The following is a 14,774-nucleotide window of genomic DNA, read 5'->3' on the forward strand; positions in this document are numbered from 1 at the left end:
CATCAGCTGTTCAGTACTGGAGGAAGCAGAAAGCTGATGTTCAGTGTCTATTCCTGTCAGCGTTTTCTGGAAGCATTTCAGCAGTGTGTGCGTGTGTGCGTGTGTGCGTGTGTGTGTGTGTGTGTGTGTGTGTGTGTGTGTGTGTGTGTGTGTGTGTGTGTGTGTGTGTGTGTGTGTGTGTACTGAATCAGTGTGGTCAGCTGAGGGAAGTCGTCCGTGGGTGAAAGAATCATTGTGAACTGTGATGGATATCAATAACATGCATAGCTTAGAACACACACACACACACACACACACACACACACACACACACACACACACACACACACACACACACACACACACACGATAAACCATGGTTATGAATTTTTAAATCCCCATTTAGCCATTTTAAACTATTTTAGCATTTCTTTCTCTACATCAGTTTAATCACTGTGAAACTCGTCAGAACAGCTCCACTAATCCTCCTCTGTGGAGGACTTTTCACCACAATGTCCTCAAGTGAAAACAGAAAACCCTTTGTTGTGTTTTGGGATTCACGGGACAATGAAGCTTGGAGGCACTGAAAACTCTACTTATTGAAAATGCTCCGTCTCTGTGGAAATACAACTTTTTTGTCATGCTGCTCCTGCTCCTGGTCACTGCGGCCGTAGTAACTAGTAGCTGTGCACATGCTCAGTAGAGACAATCAGGACAATGTTTCCTCCAGAGTGTCTTGACTCCCAGTCCAGATTCTCCTGGGACTTTGTACTTTTATTTTGACAGTAACAATAACAATCCAACTTGGTCGTCTGTCCACTAGAATGTCTGTTTTCTCCCGTTGTGAATGTTTAGAGCAGATTGTTCTCTGCTGCATGTGTGTGTGTGGTTTCATTACTAAAACAACCAACAGCGCCAACTTGTGGCCTGGCATGGTAACTGCATGGTTTTCATAATTTCTTACCTTTCCTAGTAAACAGAAATCGCTTTCAAAACGTTTCTGTATAAACGTGAAACTTTTCTGAAACAATAATGCAGAAACCTTTCACCTGAAAAGTTTTCATGTAAGCGGGACCGGAGACGATAATGTGGGAGACGAGAACCATCACAGTTCCCAGCTTGATGACTGTTTTACCAGGATGCTTTTTCTTTAACACCGGTTCTAAAACCCCGGTTCGGCTTTAAGGTGTGGACAGTAAAGATGCACATTTGTGGAAAAAAAATGATGTCATCGCCCACTCTCCCCTTCGTCGTGGTCCACGATGTCACCTAATAACCACAACAATGGCAGACTACGTGCTCCAGGTGGCGCTGCAGAAGCTACTGACGCTAGCAGAAGCTACTGACGCTAGCAGAGGAGTAGGAGCTTAAACCTATATAACTCTTATAGTTATATAGAAGTCTATGAGCGTCTATATTTCTATGTTCTCTGTGTCTTCTTCGCCATTTTCTGGTGTATTTGGTGAGTCACAGCGCCCCTAAAGGCCTGGAATATGTACGACATGCCATTAGGGCTCGAGTTGAGCCGTGCTCATAGTGACATGTGGGCAGAATTTTCCTTGAGAATGCCGGGGAGAACAACGATTGTTTTGGCCGGTGTGGACTGGACCTCAGGCGCTCTGAAGGCAGGCGGCTCATTTATCACCTCGACTCTGTTTCACTTCATCCAGATTTATTCGAACACAGATCATGTGGTCTGTCGGCAGCTCAGTGTCGACGTGGTGAAGGTGAGCTGCTGAGCTTTAAACCGCTGAGCCCAGACCTAATGAGGTGGTCAGACCTGAGTGACGTCCAGTGTTCTCCTCCAGCAGGCTGCAGTGAGCAGGTGGAGGTCCACACCGAGCGGAGGGGCGTCATCTACAGCCCCTTCTGGCCCCTCAACTACCCCGCCGGCTACAACTGCAGCTGGCACATTCAGGGAGGGCAGGGGGAGGTCATCACCATCAGGTACACACACACACACACACACACACACACACACACACACACACACACACACACACACACACAGACACACTGATTCGATCCCTTCTTGCTGCAGCTTCCGGGACTTTGACGTGGGGGAGTCGGGGAGGTGTGGGGCCGATTGGCTCCTGCTGATGCCCTCGTGGAGCGGAGAGTCCCGGCTGTGCGGCTCCGTGCTGCCCCCGCCCTTCATCTCCACCAGGGGGCGCGTCTGGATCTACTTCCACTCGCAGGCCAACAGCTCGGGGCAGGCTCAAGGCTTCCGCCTCTCCTACATCCGAGGTACCACAGGGATCCGTACGGAGACACTGGGATGTTTATCCATGTGTGTCAGTTCCTGGGGCCTATACTACGACCCGTGATAAACATGCCCAGGATATCTCTGTTCTGTTCACGTGAAAGGGGCGGAGTTTGCAGCATCTGACCAATCACACACATTGAGAAACCCTGCAGAGCAATCTATGGATTGAAGGAGCAGTTATTCTCTGAAAATATGCAGAAATTAAACACATCCAGCAGCTAAAAGCAACGCTGTTCCCGCATCCAAAGCCAGAAAATTCCAGACTTGTTAATGTGTGATTTTGTGAGATTAGACCATATTAACTTATTGGACAATATAAACGGACACTGTGATCACTCAGTTTCACTTTATTACAGCAGAAACGTTTCAGGCAGAGCTTCCTCACTGCTCTTCTCTTAGTTTACATTCTGCATCCAGTTGTTTTGAGGCTGAGTTTCCTCTGTGTGAGTGTGTTTCCTGTTGGAATATTAATTCATCACCATGACGACAGGAGTAGATGTGTTCCGATAAATTCATGTTGCCGTATAAATAAAGTTGAATTGAATTGAATTAAAACAGTGCACCAATCAGGATCATGTAACAATGGGCAGGCCAGTTTCTAAAGAGATCTGATTGGTCAGGAGGCAGAACTTTTATTCTGCCGGGATCTTATTCAGAACATAACCTGCTCAGTAGCAGGTTAGACATTCAGAGTAAGTTGCCATGGTGATTTATCCCAGTAAGAAGTGAACCAGCGTCCCAGTACGGAAAACCTAGGGCGAGACCTCAAGTTACCTCGATACGAGAAAATCCAGAGTGGTAGTAGAGGCCCCTGGTGTGAAGCAAACCTCATCACAGAGGAAAATAGAGCGAGAAAGATAAAAACATCCACTTATTATTAATGGCTTACAGATGTAGAAACACACTAAAGAGTTTAATCTCAACTATGAACTGAAACCGAGGTGTTTAAGTCAACTTTTGTTTTTATTCAAATTTCTTTAGATCCATTTTTCTGCCTAATGTTCTTAAAAAACAAAGAAACTATCGATAAAGTGACTACGTGTGCAGACTTCCAGCTCTGCCTCTTTTCTTAGTTGCAGGATTTAAAATTTAGACCATAGATGCAAAAACACTCCAATGTGAAATTGCGAACGTGAATGGAGAGAGACACTTGTTGTGTAGATGTGCTGGACACATCATCAGCGACGCTTCCTGGGATCACTGAGTGTTTCAGAGAGACGGAGGGAGTTTTAATGGGAACAGCGTGAAATCTGCAGGACGTTTCCAAGGGAAAAGACAAAAGTGTTTAGGGTGTCCGTTTACACAGCTATAAAGATCGTTTGCACACGCACAACCACTGAAAACACAACTTTTGAAAACGCTCAAAGTTTGTCTCCATGGAAACAGGTCGGCGGAAACGCTGCGGTCCCGGTCCTGGTGACCACGGCCGTAGTAAACAGTTGAATAAGAATGAATTAGCATTAAATGAGCCTTCATGCTGCGTAATGTGTCATCTAGATGGATTCACCTATTATTTCTTGCGAAGTGTAAAGTGCGATTTTGCTCGCATTTACACTTCAAAACTGATTTTATATCATATGTGAAAGAGGTGAACTTTAATGAGTCGGAATTGTAGTAAAATTGAATTGTCCTTCCATAAACCAGCAGGTTGAGTATTTCTAAATTGTTGAGGGTCAGTGGTGCATTAGAGTTTGCATGTTCACCCTGTGCGTGTGTCCTGTGTTGTCCTCTCTCAGCCTGGTGCGGTGTCGTGTGAGTGTTGATGTTGAGAAGACCGTGTTGTGTTGCAGGCCACCTGGGTCAGAGCAGCTGCCAGTCGGACGAATTCCTCTGCGGGAACGGGAAGTGTCTCCCTCGCTTCTGGAAGTGTAACGGTCAGGACGAATGTGGCGACGCCACGGACGAGCGCGGCTGCTCCCCCCTTCCCACCGAGGCCCAGGCGGGCCCGTGCTCCTCGGGCTCCCTGCCGTGCACCGAGGCTCAGTCCACCCGCTGCCTGCCCGCCGCTCTGCGATGCGACGGCACCCGGGACTGCCGCGACGGGTCGGACGAGCTGGGCTGCCCCGACACCACGTGTGGGAAACGCCTGCAGAACTTCTACGGGTCGTTTGCCTCCCCGGACTTCTTCCGGGTGAACCGGAGCGTCCTGACGGAGCTGAGGTGCTCCTGGCTGCTGGACACGCAGGATCCCAAGCCCATCGTGTTGCAGCTGGACCTGCAGCTGGGACCCGGAGACTCTCTGCACGTGTACGACGGCCTGCTGCAGCGCGCCGAGCTCCTGCTGCAGGTCCTGTCCCATCACAACAACAGGCGGCCGGCCTTACTGGAGTCCAGCCGAGGACAGATGAGCGTCCTGTATGTGGCCAAGCCTCACAGCCCGGGACATGGCTTCAACGCCACATATCAGGTACTGCAACCACCATCTGGTTCGTTCTCCTCCTGTCCTCCAGTCCAGAGGTAGAAAGAAACCTGCAGCTCCTCCATAGCGACCCTGCAGCTCAGACTTTTGATGCTGTTCTCGTCTCTGATCTCACTTCCTGAGCTGACAAATGTCACTCCTCAATATAAGGATGGTGGCTAAAGCTGATGACGGAACCAAAACAGCAGTTAAAATGACTGAAACTTCCCAAACAGCTCAAACGGCACAAAATGGGGAAAGAAGTAGAACAAAAAAATAAATGAAATAAAAGAACCAAAAGAATTGAAAGAACTAAAACAATTAAAAGAACCAAAAGATCCATTCATCCATCTTCTGTACTGTTTAGTCCTGTGTAGTGTCGCGGGGCACTCAAACCAATCCAAGCTGACTGTGGGCGAGGGCAGGGTTCACCTGGGCAGGTGAGGGCAGCAGGTGAGGGCAGGGTTCACCTGGGCAGGTGGGGGCAGGGTTCACCTGGGCAGGTCACCAGTCAACTACTTTTGCAGGAACACATCATCAGCAGGGTAAAACTAGCCAGTGACACGACGCCTGGTGAATTATGCTTCACACTGACAACCAAGGATGAAAACGTGACGTCACCATGAACGCTTGTCATTATTGAGGAATGTGAGCAGGTTCTGTGGCTCCAGGCTCAGTTATTTAGTAGAAGTGGGAATAAAAAGCTGCAAAGTTTGGACCTGTTGATATGTGAAGTCTCTGTTTGGTCTTGAGCGCTTGAGACCTTTTCTAAGAGTTGGGCTCCATGGAGCAGTGAATGCTTTGGAGGAAGAATAGTTTTTTCTGGTCCCTCACAGTGTTTCTTGGTCCTTCTCCTCTCTAGGTCAAAGGTTACTGCTTTCCTGGCGAGCGTCCCTGTGGCAGCGACCAGGGCTGCTACTCCGAGCGCCAGCGCTGTGACGGTTACTGGCACTGCCCGTCCGGACGAGACGAGGAGGCCTGCCCGGTGTGCCAGAACGGAGAGTTCCCCTGCGAGGGGGGCACCGGGGTGTGCTACCCGCCCTCAGAGCGCTGCAACAACCAGAAGAGGTGCCCGGACGGGTCGGATGAGAAGAACTGCTACGACTGCCAGCCCGGGAACTTCCACTGTGGGACCAACCTGTGCATCTTCGAGACGTGGCGGTGTGACGGCCAGGAGGACTGCCTGGACGGGAGCGACGAGCGGGACTGCCTGGCGGCGGTGCCCCGGAAGGTGATCACCGCCGCTCTGATCGGCAGCCTGGTGTGCAGCCTCCTGCTGGTCATCGCCCTCGGCTGTGCGCTGAAGCTGCACTCCCTCCGGAGCAGAGAGTACAGGTCAGGAAGGCTCATTTCACTTTGGATTCATCCTGAAATTCTACTTCAAGTAGCTTTCACTGCTGAAAGGTGCTTCATCTTTTTTTTTTGGGCTTTTCAGATTCAGATAAGGGCTATAATATCAATATATTCCTTGTAGTATTTCAGAGAATCCATCTAAACCCCAGTGACTTCCCAGCTTTCACAGACAAGATTGTAACCTAATTTCATCCTCCGTTAGAGGAGCGTTCAGCTTAATCTTTTACTCACAGGAGATGGTGGGAAGAGGGAGGCCTGTAAAGAAAGCCTTCACTTCCTCCACTCCAGCTGAGCAGTTTGAGGTACAAAGAGCTTTATAGAACTTTTGAAAAACATCATGTATTTCATTGGAAATAGAAGAGATATTATTGGAATTTCCCTGTCGTCTGAGCCGCCTCGCTAATGATTTGCCAGTTTCTTTTCACCTCTTTCATAATAATTAGTTTTAAGTCTAAATGAGGCATTTTCAGCCTTTTCATTCTATATGTCATGCAGCTGAGATTTACATCTACAAATAATTTGATATAAATGGCCTGTAGAGTTTATTCCTAAATCTTTTTCTAAATGTAGATTGTCCTGTTCCAATTGCTGTAGTTTCATTGCATTCTCTATTTTTCATTTGTGTCGAGTGGGCAAAGACGTTTCCTCTAATATATGCCTTACGATTCCTATACTGTGAATATTTTTTTCTGTAAAGCCAATGTTCATCTCAAAAATATGTTTCAGGTCTTTAGACAGTGTGTCACATAACAATCTGCCTTGTAGCAGCATTGTATTTAACCTCTTCTCAGAGTGTCTGTATTCAGATCAGTGTCGTTCCACTGCACCATGATCACTGAGTCTATCAAAGTATTGGATGTCAGAAGAAGAGCAATCCCAGAGTGGGGCTTTTGACAATGGCAGTAAAAGGCGTATTCTCTTTCATGTGAATCTCCATATGTCAAACTAAACATGAATGTTCATCCTTTACCCCAGCTGCAGCTCTTTCCCTGAAAAGTGGATTTCACCTGTGATTTGCTCCTGTTGATCTCGACATCCTCTACCTGGTTAACATCTCCACCTTTGTTTATCTCATGGAACAAATCAGATTCCATGATGTTGAGAGCATTTGTACTGCAACACACAACACTGTTCTTGTCCTGTTAAATCAACTTTCTGAATCTTTGTGTCGTTCTAACATAACAAAACATTCACTCTTCTGAATGAGGATCATTGCCCAATCTGTCTTCCAGGAGAAGGAGCCTTAAAGAATCATGTCCTGTGCCGTCCCAGCTCCTTGTATATTTTGTAGCTTCCACTTCTCCCATGATATGTGATTCCTGTATAAATGCTATATTGAGGCTTTTCGATTTTAAGTATGTCAGAATCTTACGCCTCTTAATTTGGTTCCCACATGCATTTATGTTCCATGATGCGATATTGACATGCTGTACCTGTCAGTCACGACTCTGTAATACACTACATTGACTGTAATGTATGGAGAACTTCCACCGCCATATGAAAACAAACACTGAACTCTACATTCACAACACTCTCACGCCTCAATATCAATATCCTCAATATCCTCAATATCCTCAACTCAAATATGCTGCCTGGGTATGAAAGGTGCACTGCAGGTGAAGATGAGTGTGGCGGGACATTCTGTAGTTAGCTCTTGCAGATGCTTTTCAGCCAGGAGGAAGGCCCTTCCTCCGCCAGCTCTGGTGTTAGACCGTCCAAAGAACTATCTATCACTATAATCCTTGTTGTTTCATTCACTCCAGACGAGGGGGACGAGAGAACGGTTTGCGTGTTCGATTAGAAATTCACTGCCGGTGAGCCTAAGTCCCTTCGAGAGGATCTGCTTTATGCACTGAGCCATTCCGCCATCCTCTTTACCTTCTTTCAGTCATTCTCACAATATTCCTCTGGCTCTGGTTTTCCAGACCCACAGTGCGGCCTGTTGTTTGCCACTCCTCTCCACACTCTTCCCCAATGCCTTATTCACGTCTTCCATTTCTGATGTCCGTTGTTCCACCTCTTCCAGTGTCCACACAGGATGAAAAGATCTTTATCCTCCCCGGCATTCTAAAAAAAATTCTGTCCACACATCATCATGAACACGGCGCAACATGATTTAGCCTATAGGGGGCGCTGTGACTCAGCAAATACAATAAAACCTGTGACGTAGGGATGCCCTAAAATCCAAGGGCAAGTGTCCCCTGAAGACAGGTGTCCTCTCTTTGGAGGGTTCAGGTCACAAGGACAAACTGTAAGACCAGTTGATATTGAACGAACCAAACACCAAATATGTTGCGGTTATTTAAAAGCACATAACTGAACCCATACAAGACGTGTACAATATAAATACATACAGTATATACATATACATGAGATGTATACAAAATAATAATTAAATAAGATTTACTTTACTTGAGTGACCACATACAGTCCAGTTTCATCCTGAGTGGACCAGACTGGAAAAATATTACTATAAAACCCTTTAAATTTACACTTCAAAGTTTTTCTTTGTTGTGGTCCCAATGTACATGATGAAATCTGAGTCTATATTTTTGTAAGATCAAACAGTTAGTATTGAAAATTATTACAATCTCAACAAAGTCAATTTTAATGAAACATTCTGGTGCAAAATACAATGAAATGTCAAATAAAACTTGTGTAAATCCTTTATAAGCTCCTTGCTTGGTGGGACCAGATTGGATCCTCTTGGTCTGTTTTGGCCGATGGGCCTTATGTTCTCTGCTGTAAAGAGAAAGTCAAACCTTCTTGTGCCCAGAGGACGCGTGACGTCACAATCGTCATCCACCCTGTGCGCTAGGGTCCGACACTCTGCTGTCGACTGTATGCACCAGAGCCGACTGGGCGCTTGTGTGAGGAGATCCTCCGTCTCTCCGTCTGAATAATCACAATTTAAAAGCAGATAAAGATCCAGAGGCTCAGAACTCCTGAAGCGAAACATAAACTACTTTAGGAAAGGTGGAGAACGCCGGGCAGCAGAAGTGGAGATATTTTCGGGATCGTTACATTACGTTATAGAACGCGCACGGAAGTGAACCAGGAGTGTAGTATGGAGGCAGACATGTAGCACCCGCGGCCCGCGCAGTCTGCAGACATGCAATGAGGAGAGCATGGAGGGGCTGATGGAGAGGAGCTTCACAGCGCTGCACCTTCCACAACGACAAAACTAATCTGACACCACCACAACGTCTGAATATTCCAATAATCAGGTCCAGCCCCAGTATTTTGGCCGTTTCAGTGTCGCTCAGCTTGAAATTTGTCCGTTGTCCGCATTTGGCAGGTTGTCGCTCATTACGGTGTGTCAACAGTGAAATATGTGTCCGTGGACAGTGTCCCCCCAGTACAGGGTGTCCGCTCTTACCGGGTCCGCTCCTCACAGGTTCTACTGTACACCAAAACACAGAAGAAGACACAGAGAAGACAGAAACGGAGGAGAATATTGATGCTCCTCCTCGTACTCAAGAAATCCAACACATTGCCTCATTAAACCTCGTGACTCAATAGCTTCTGCAGCTCAACCTGGAGCTTGTAGTCTGCCAATTTTTGTTCATCATGGAGAGCGTCAGGGGGGTGGGGGACAGTGGATTACATAATCCTTTTCTGCATATGTGCGTCTTTGCCCATCCACACCTCAAACCCAAGCTGGCGTTTTATATTTCCCCCACTCTGGAACCTGTGTTTAAAAAAAACCAAAACGTTTTCGGGATCCTAAAATGCTGCGTCATGTGGATGATCGACCATCAACGATGCGTTTACAGGAAACAATGTTATCGTGTAGACAGGCCCTTAGTTCGTTGGTTGTTTCTTTATTTGAAGCCACATCCGTTGCCACCAATTGGAGAGTGGCACTCATTCAGTGTATTTCCACAAGCATATTGTCGTCATTCTCTCCTGTCTGTGGTCCGCTAGCTTTAGCTTTAGCGCCCAATGGCGCCGGTGGCGATGTGCTTTCGGGTGGGGCGCCGCCTCTCGGAGCCGGCTTGCTTCTTGTTGCTGCACCTTTGAAGAAGTTTGCTCTGCTATGGATTTCCATTTCCGAGAAAATGAACTTTGCCGTGGCAACTGACCTCCATTTTATGGTCTAAACTGGAGTGTATGTGCCTTCATTTCTTAATTAACTGATTGGCGTTCAAGCTCCCTTGCTTTGCTGGCGTCGTTGCTCCCATGTGGCTCCCCCAAAACAGCCGTTAAACTTCACTTTCTTTAAGTCTCTCTTCCTGAAAGCCTCCCCCACAACAGGCCCGACTCTGCCAACATGCAGCATTGAATGCTTGTAATTTACCCCCAGACTCTTTGTCTATTTGCCTACGGCAGTGAAATCCTCAACAAGTAATCTTACACAAACTGAGATTTACTGTAACGTGCTGCTAACATCATCATGAGACATTGTATGATGTAAACATGTTGATGGTTAGTCCTCCCAGCATGCATTGCAGCATCGTTTCCACCTCGACATGATGGACCACTCCGACTGCACGTCTGCTCCTTCATTGACTTTACTGATGCAGCACAATAGATAAAGAGCAAAACGCAGGACGTGTATTTCTGCCCTGTGGGGGCCGAAGCTCTGGTGGGGGGTGATGTTCTGTTATATATCGTCACAGTTTCAGAGGCAGAAGGTCAAAACATTCAATACATACTGTACATAGAATCCATCAAAAAGTACATTTTACCTCTGAATATACTGTGTAACTCTTCTTCTCTTCCTCCTCACAGAGCCTTTGAGACTCAGATGACTCGTATGGAGGCGGAGTTTGTTCAGAGAGAGGCTCCTCCCTCTTACGGCCAATTAATAGCTCAGGGTCTCATCCCCCCGGTGGAGGATTTCCCAGTGTACAACCCCACCCAGGTAAGGCCACCTAAAGGCCACCTCAAGACCACCTCAAGACCACCATAAGACTACCTCAAGACCACCTCAAGACCACCTTAAGGCCACCATAAGGCCACCATAAGGCCACCTTAAGACCACCATAAGACCACCATAAGACCTCCATAAGGCCACCATAAGACCACCATAAGACCACCATAAGACCTCCATAAGGCCACCATAAGACCACCTTAAGGCCACCTTAAGACCTCCATAAGGCCACCATAAGACCACCATAAGACCACCTTAGGACCACCTTAAGACCTCCATAAGGCCACCATAAGGGCACCATTAGACCACCTTCAGACCACCATTAGATTACCAGCCACCATGTTGCAGTCTGAGAACCATGCAGTCAATCGGCGTCACATCTGACTGTAACCCTGTTCCTCTTTTTCTCTCTCTCTTCCTCTTCCTGCTCTTCCTTCTCATCTTCCTCCTGCTCATCCTTCTCCTTCTTCTCCTCCTACTCTTGCGCCTCCTCTTCCTCCTCCTGCTCCTTTTCCTCCTCCTCCTTCCCCTCTTCCTCCAGGCCTCCATGTTACAGAACCTTCGGCTGGCGATGCGCAGACAAATGCGGCGTCACTCTTCCCGCCGCTCCTCCTCTTCCTCCTCCTCTTCCTCCCGACGACGTCTTGGTCATTTGTGGAGCCGCCTGTTCCAGAGTGGAGAGCGAGCCAGAGGCCACGCTCCCCTGCTAGATCCCCCAGGGCCCACACAGGTCATGCTGGGTCTGCACAGCTATAGAACTGTGGGGGAGCAGGGGCCTGGGTATGGGGGGCCCGAGGGGTGCAGGTCCACGGAGGATCTTCCCCCCTTCAGCCCAGAGAGCCCGGCTTCACCTCTGTCCTTCCATTCAGCCGACAGTCTAGAGGAGGAGGAGCTTTCATCTATGTCTAACTCAGCACCCCCCACCCCTCATCAGAGTGACTCCTCCCCCCATAGAAGATTTCCCTCCTCCCCTCTGGAAGCCCCCGTACCTCCATGCCCCCCCCGCGCATCCAGGAAACTAGTTCTAGAGCTTGCAGTCAATCTGAAGGGTGTAACTTTGAGACGTTACTCACCTCTGGGGCCCTTGTCCCCGATCTCACCCTCTGTCAGCTCCCAGACTCCGTCAGGACGCACCCCCTCAAAGGGATCCCCCCTCGGGCCCTCGTCTTCATCTTCTACTGTTAAAGCAGAGGGGACGTCTCCCCTCAGACCTTCGTCTTCATCTTCTACTGTTAGGGCAGAGGGGACATCCCCCCTCAGACCTTCATCATCATCTTCTACTGTTAGGGCAGAGGGGACATCTGCCATCAGACCCTCGTCTTCATCTTCTACTGTTAAAGCAGAGGGGACGTCCCCCCTCGGACCCTGGTCTTCAGCAGAGAAGGGTGACATGGCTGCAGTGAAGACAGACCAGAGGAAGTAGAGGCTGGCGGTGGCGGCTCAGCGGTTCCCCGTCCAGGGCGGGAGACGTAGCGTCTGCAATACCTGCTCTCATCAAAGTGTCCTTGAAATGTGACTCCACCAGATTTATAGGTGAGCTCCACATGGAGGGGCCACAGATTAGTGGGTTCAACATATTCAAGACAGAAAACATGCTAAAATATGCACACGCAGTCATTTTAAAAGACTAATGAAACCAGCATAGGTAGTGCTTATCGTCTCTGTTCCAGGTTTGTTTGAAAGTTCTGCAGGTATTTAATGTTCAAGCCTCCGCTGAAGTTCAAACTCCCCGTGATTTGATGTTATGAGCTCATAAATCAAAATGAAAATTTGGCCACGGTCCAAACTTTGGCAAAGCCGAAAAGCCTTAGTGTCTTTACTGAGAGCCATTATGCACCGACATGTACTGTGAGCCATCAAAGCCTAATCAGTGACCACATGGGATTCATCAAATTCATTTGATTAAAGATCTTGTCCTCACTTTATCAAAGAGAACTTCTACACGTAAGGTTTTTCTCTAGATCAGGGGTGTTCCAACCCCGGTCCTGGAGGGCCCCGGTCCTGCATGTTTTAGTTCTCTCCCTGCTTCAGCATACCTGAATCTAATGATGATGTCATCACCAAGGTTGTGAAAAAGCCCAATAACGAGCCCCTCATTGAAATCAGGTGTGTTGCAACTGGGAGCGAGCTAAACCCTGCAGGACAGGGGCCCCCGAGGACCGAGGTTGGACACCCCTGCTCCAGATACATTCCTTAATCTGGATAAGTCAGAGCTCTGTAGCCACACATGGCTCTGCATCTCTTCTGTTCTACAGCTCCTCTGGGATAGTATGGTTTATGGTAAAGCAGAAGGAGCTAAACACAGCAGGGCCCGGGATCCACAACCACAGAGTCTGTTCTGGTTCCCCGGACCACCTGAAAAGTGTAAAAATGTATTTTTAATAACAGTCACTGCTGCTTCTGGTTCATTTCCTGAGAGCTGCACAGTTTTAGTAGGGTTGTAGGCATTAAACTAACATTCAGCCTTTTAAAGTGGCAACAAGGTTAGTTTTTTTAAACTTCATTTTGCATCATTCAAACTGGCATAATGTTGAAATTGTACTGTTTCTCTTTGTAAATATACACTTTTTCAGATTTTGTAAAAAGAATTTGAATCATCATGCTTTCCTAAAATATGAAACATTTGGAGTTGTGGCTGTGCATAGATTATTATTGGATTATTTAACCGTTCTGACACACTCAGGTCAGGATTGTGTCCTCTGAACTGATCTGAAACGGCCTGTGTTGGTAAACACAGAAGTGAAACAGGGATAATCAGTCACATTGTTATTAGAGCCCGTCCTGTGTGGGATTTCTTTTACATGCTTTTAACTGTTCGCCTTGGATTACTGAAGCATTTGGAACATTGGTATTTGTCGCTGCTGGAATATGTGAGCTTAAGTAAAGAGTGAATGTCAATAGTTTTTTTGGCCAACAATTGAAGAAAGAAGTCAGGTGTGTATCAGGTAACAAATGACTGCCTGGTTGCATAGTGCCAGCTCCATTAATGTCTAATGTCTAATTAATAAGAGGAAGGTGAATCAATTACACAAAGTGACCCGACACCACATACAAAGTTACTTCAATGAGTCAGTTTGAAGCTTAAAACTGAACAAACAGTGTAAACTTTATTCCTTTTATCGTGATGGGAAAAGTATGTTTCTATTCTGGTGTAATGACCTACAGAGGGCACTGTTCTGCTTGTTTGATGAATATTTGTTGACAATAACCGAAATATAAAGTAGACGACAAAACAATCAATTTAGAACAAGATGAGATGTTTGGAAAAACATGAAAGTTTGATGAGAAGAAAGGAAACAGAAAACTAATCCCAGTTGTTGCAGGTTATGGGATTAGGACTGAGCAGTGTGTGTCTGGCTGGTGGAACGGTTTTCCTTGTTTGCAGACTGTCAAGTTCACCGGCAGTCCTTGACAAGTGTTTCCAGGATCTCCTGTTAACACTTGTTCACTAGTTTAGTTCTTCTGAAATTCGAACATGACCTTGATAAAAGATTATGAACTCATATAGTGAACCGTTATTTTTCCATTCTGAAACCTGGATTATGACTTGAGGAGTTTGGATGAGAGACTTCCTGCTGTGAGGATTCCATGGGACTAACCACAAACTGTCTGTATGAAGTCCTTCACTCTGGATTAACGTTTGTGCGAGCTGGTTTTCCCGGCATCGTGGAGTCTTGAGGATTCCTATCTATGTGGAGGATTGTTCTCTGAGCCCAGACTGCAGCTGTTTGTGTTCCCCAGTGGTTCTCCTCTGGTTCTCCTCTGCTGGTGGCCTGTGTTCTGCTGGGAGACATTCTTCTCATCACTTGGACTTTTAAAACTGAGCTTCTCAGTGCGTTTTTTTCTGCAGGAGGCCGAGAGTGAAATGGAAAAGTGGAGCGTGTGCAGAGGATGATGATGAT

The 14,774-nt window shown here is 47.1% G+C and overlaps 1 protein-coding gene across 1 annotated transcript; it reads left to right on the top strand.

Annotated features, from left to right (window-relative positions):
* Window positions 1–1,744: 1,744 nt before the first annotated feature.
* On the top strand, window positions 1,745–12,295 carry lrp3 (low density lipoprotein receptor-related protein 3; the record flags this gene model as incomplete). Its single annotated transcript, XM_080458089.1, has 6 exons — window positions 1,745–1,926; window positions 2,021–2,226; window positions 4,036–4,652; window positions 5,506–5,978; window positions 10,731–10,863; window positions 11,414–12,295. 6 exons carry the CDS (start codon window positions 1,745–1,747, stop codon window positions 12,293–12,295), a joined length of 2,493 nt encoding a protein of 830 aa, XP_080314215.1.
* Window positions 12,296–14,774: the final 2,479 nt, after the last annotated feature.

This window comes from Lipophrys pholis (assembly GCF_963383615.2).
Source record: "Lipophrys pholis genome assembly, chromosome: 2".
Lineage (NCBI taxonomy): Eukaryota > Metazoa > Chordata > Actinopteri > Blenniiformes > Blenniidae > Lipophrys > Lipophrys pholis.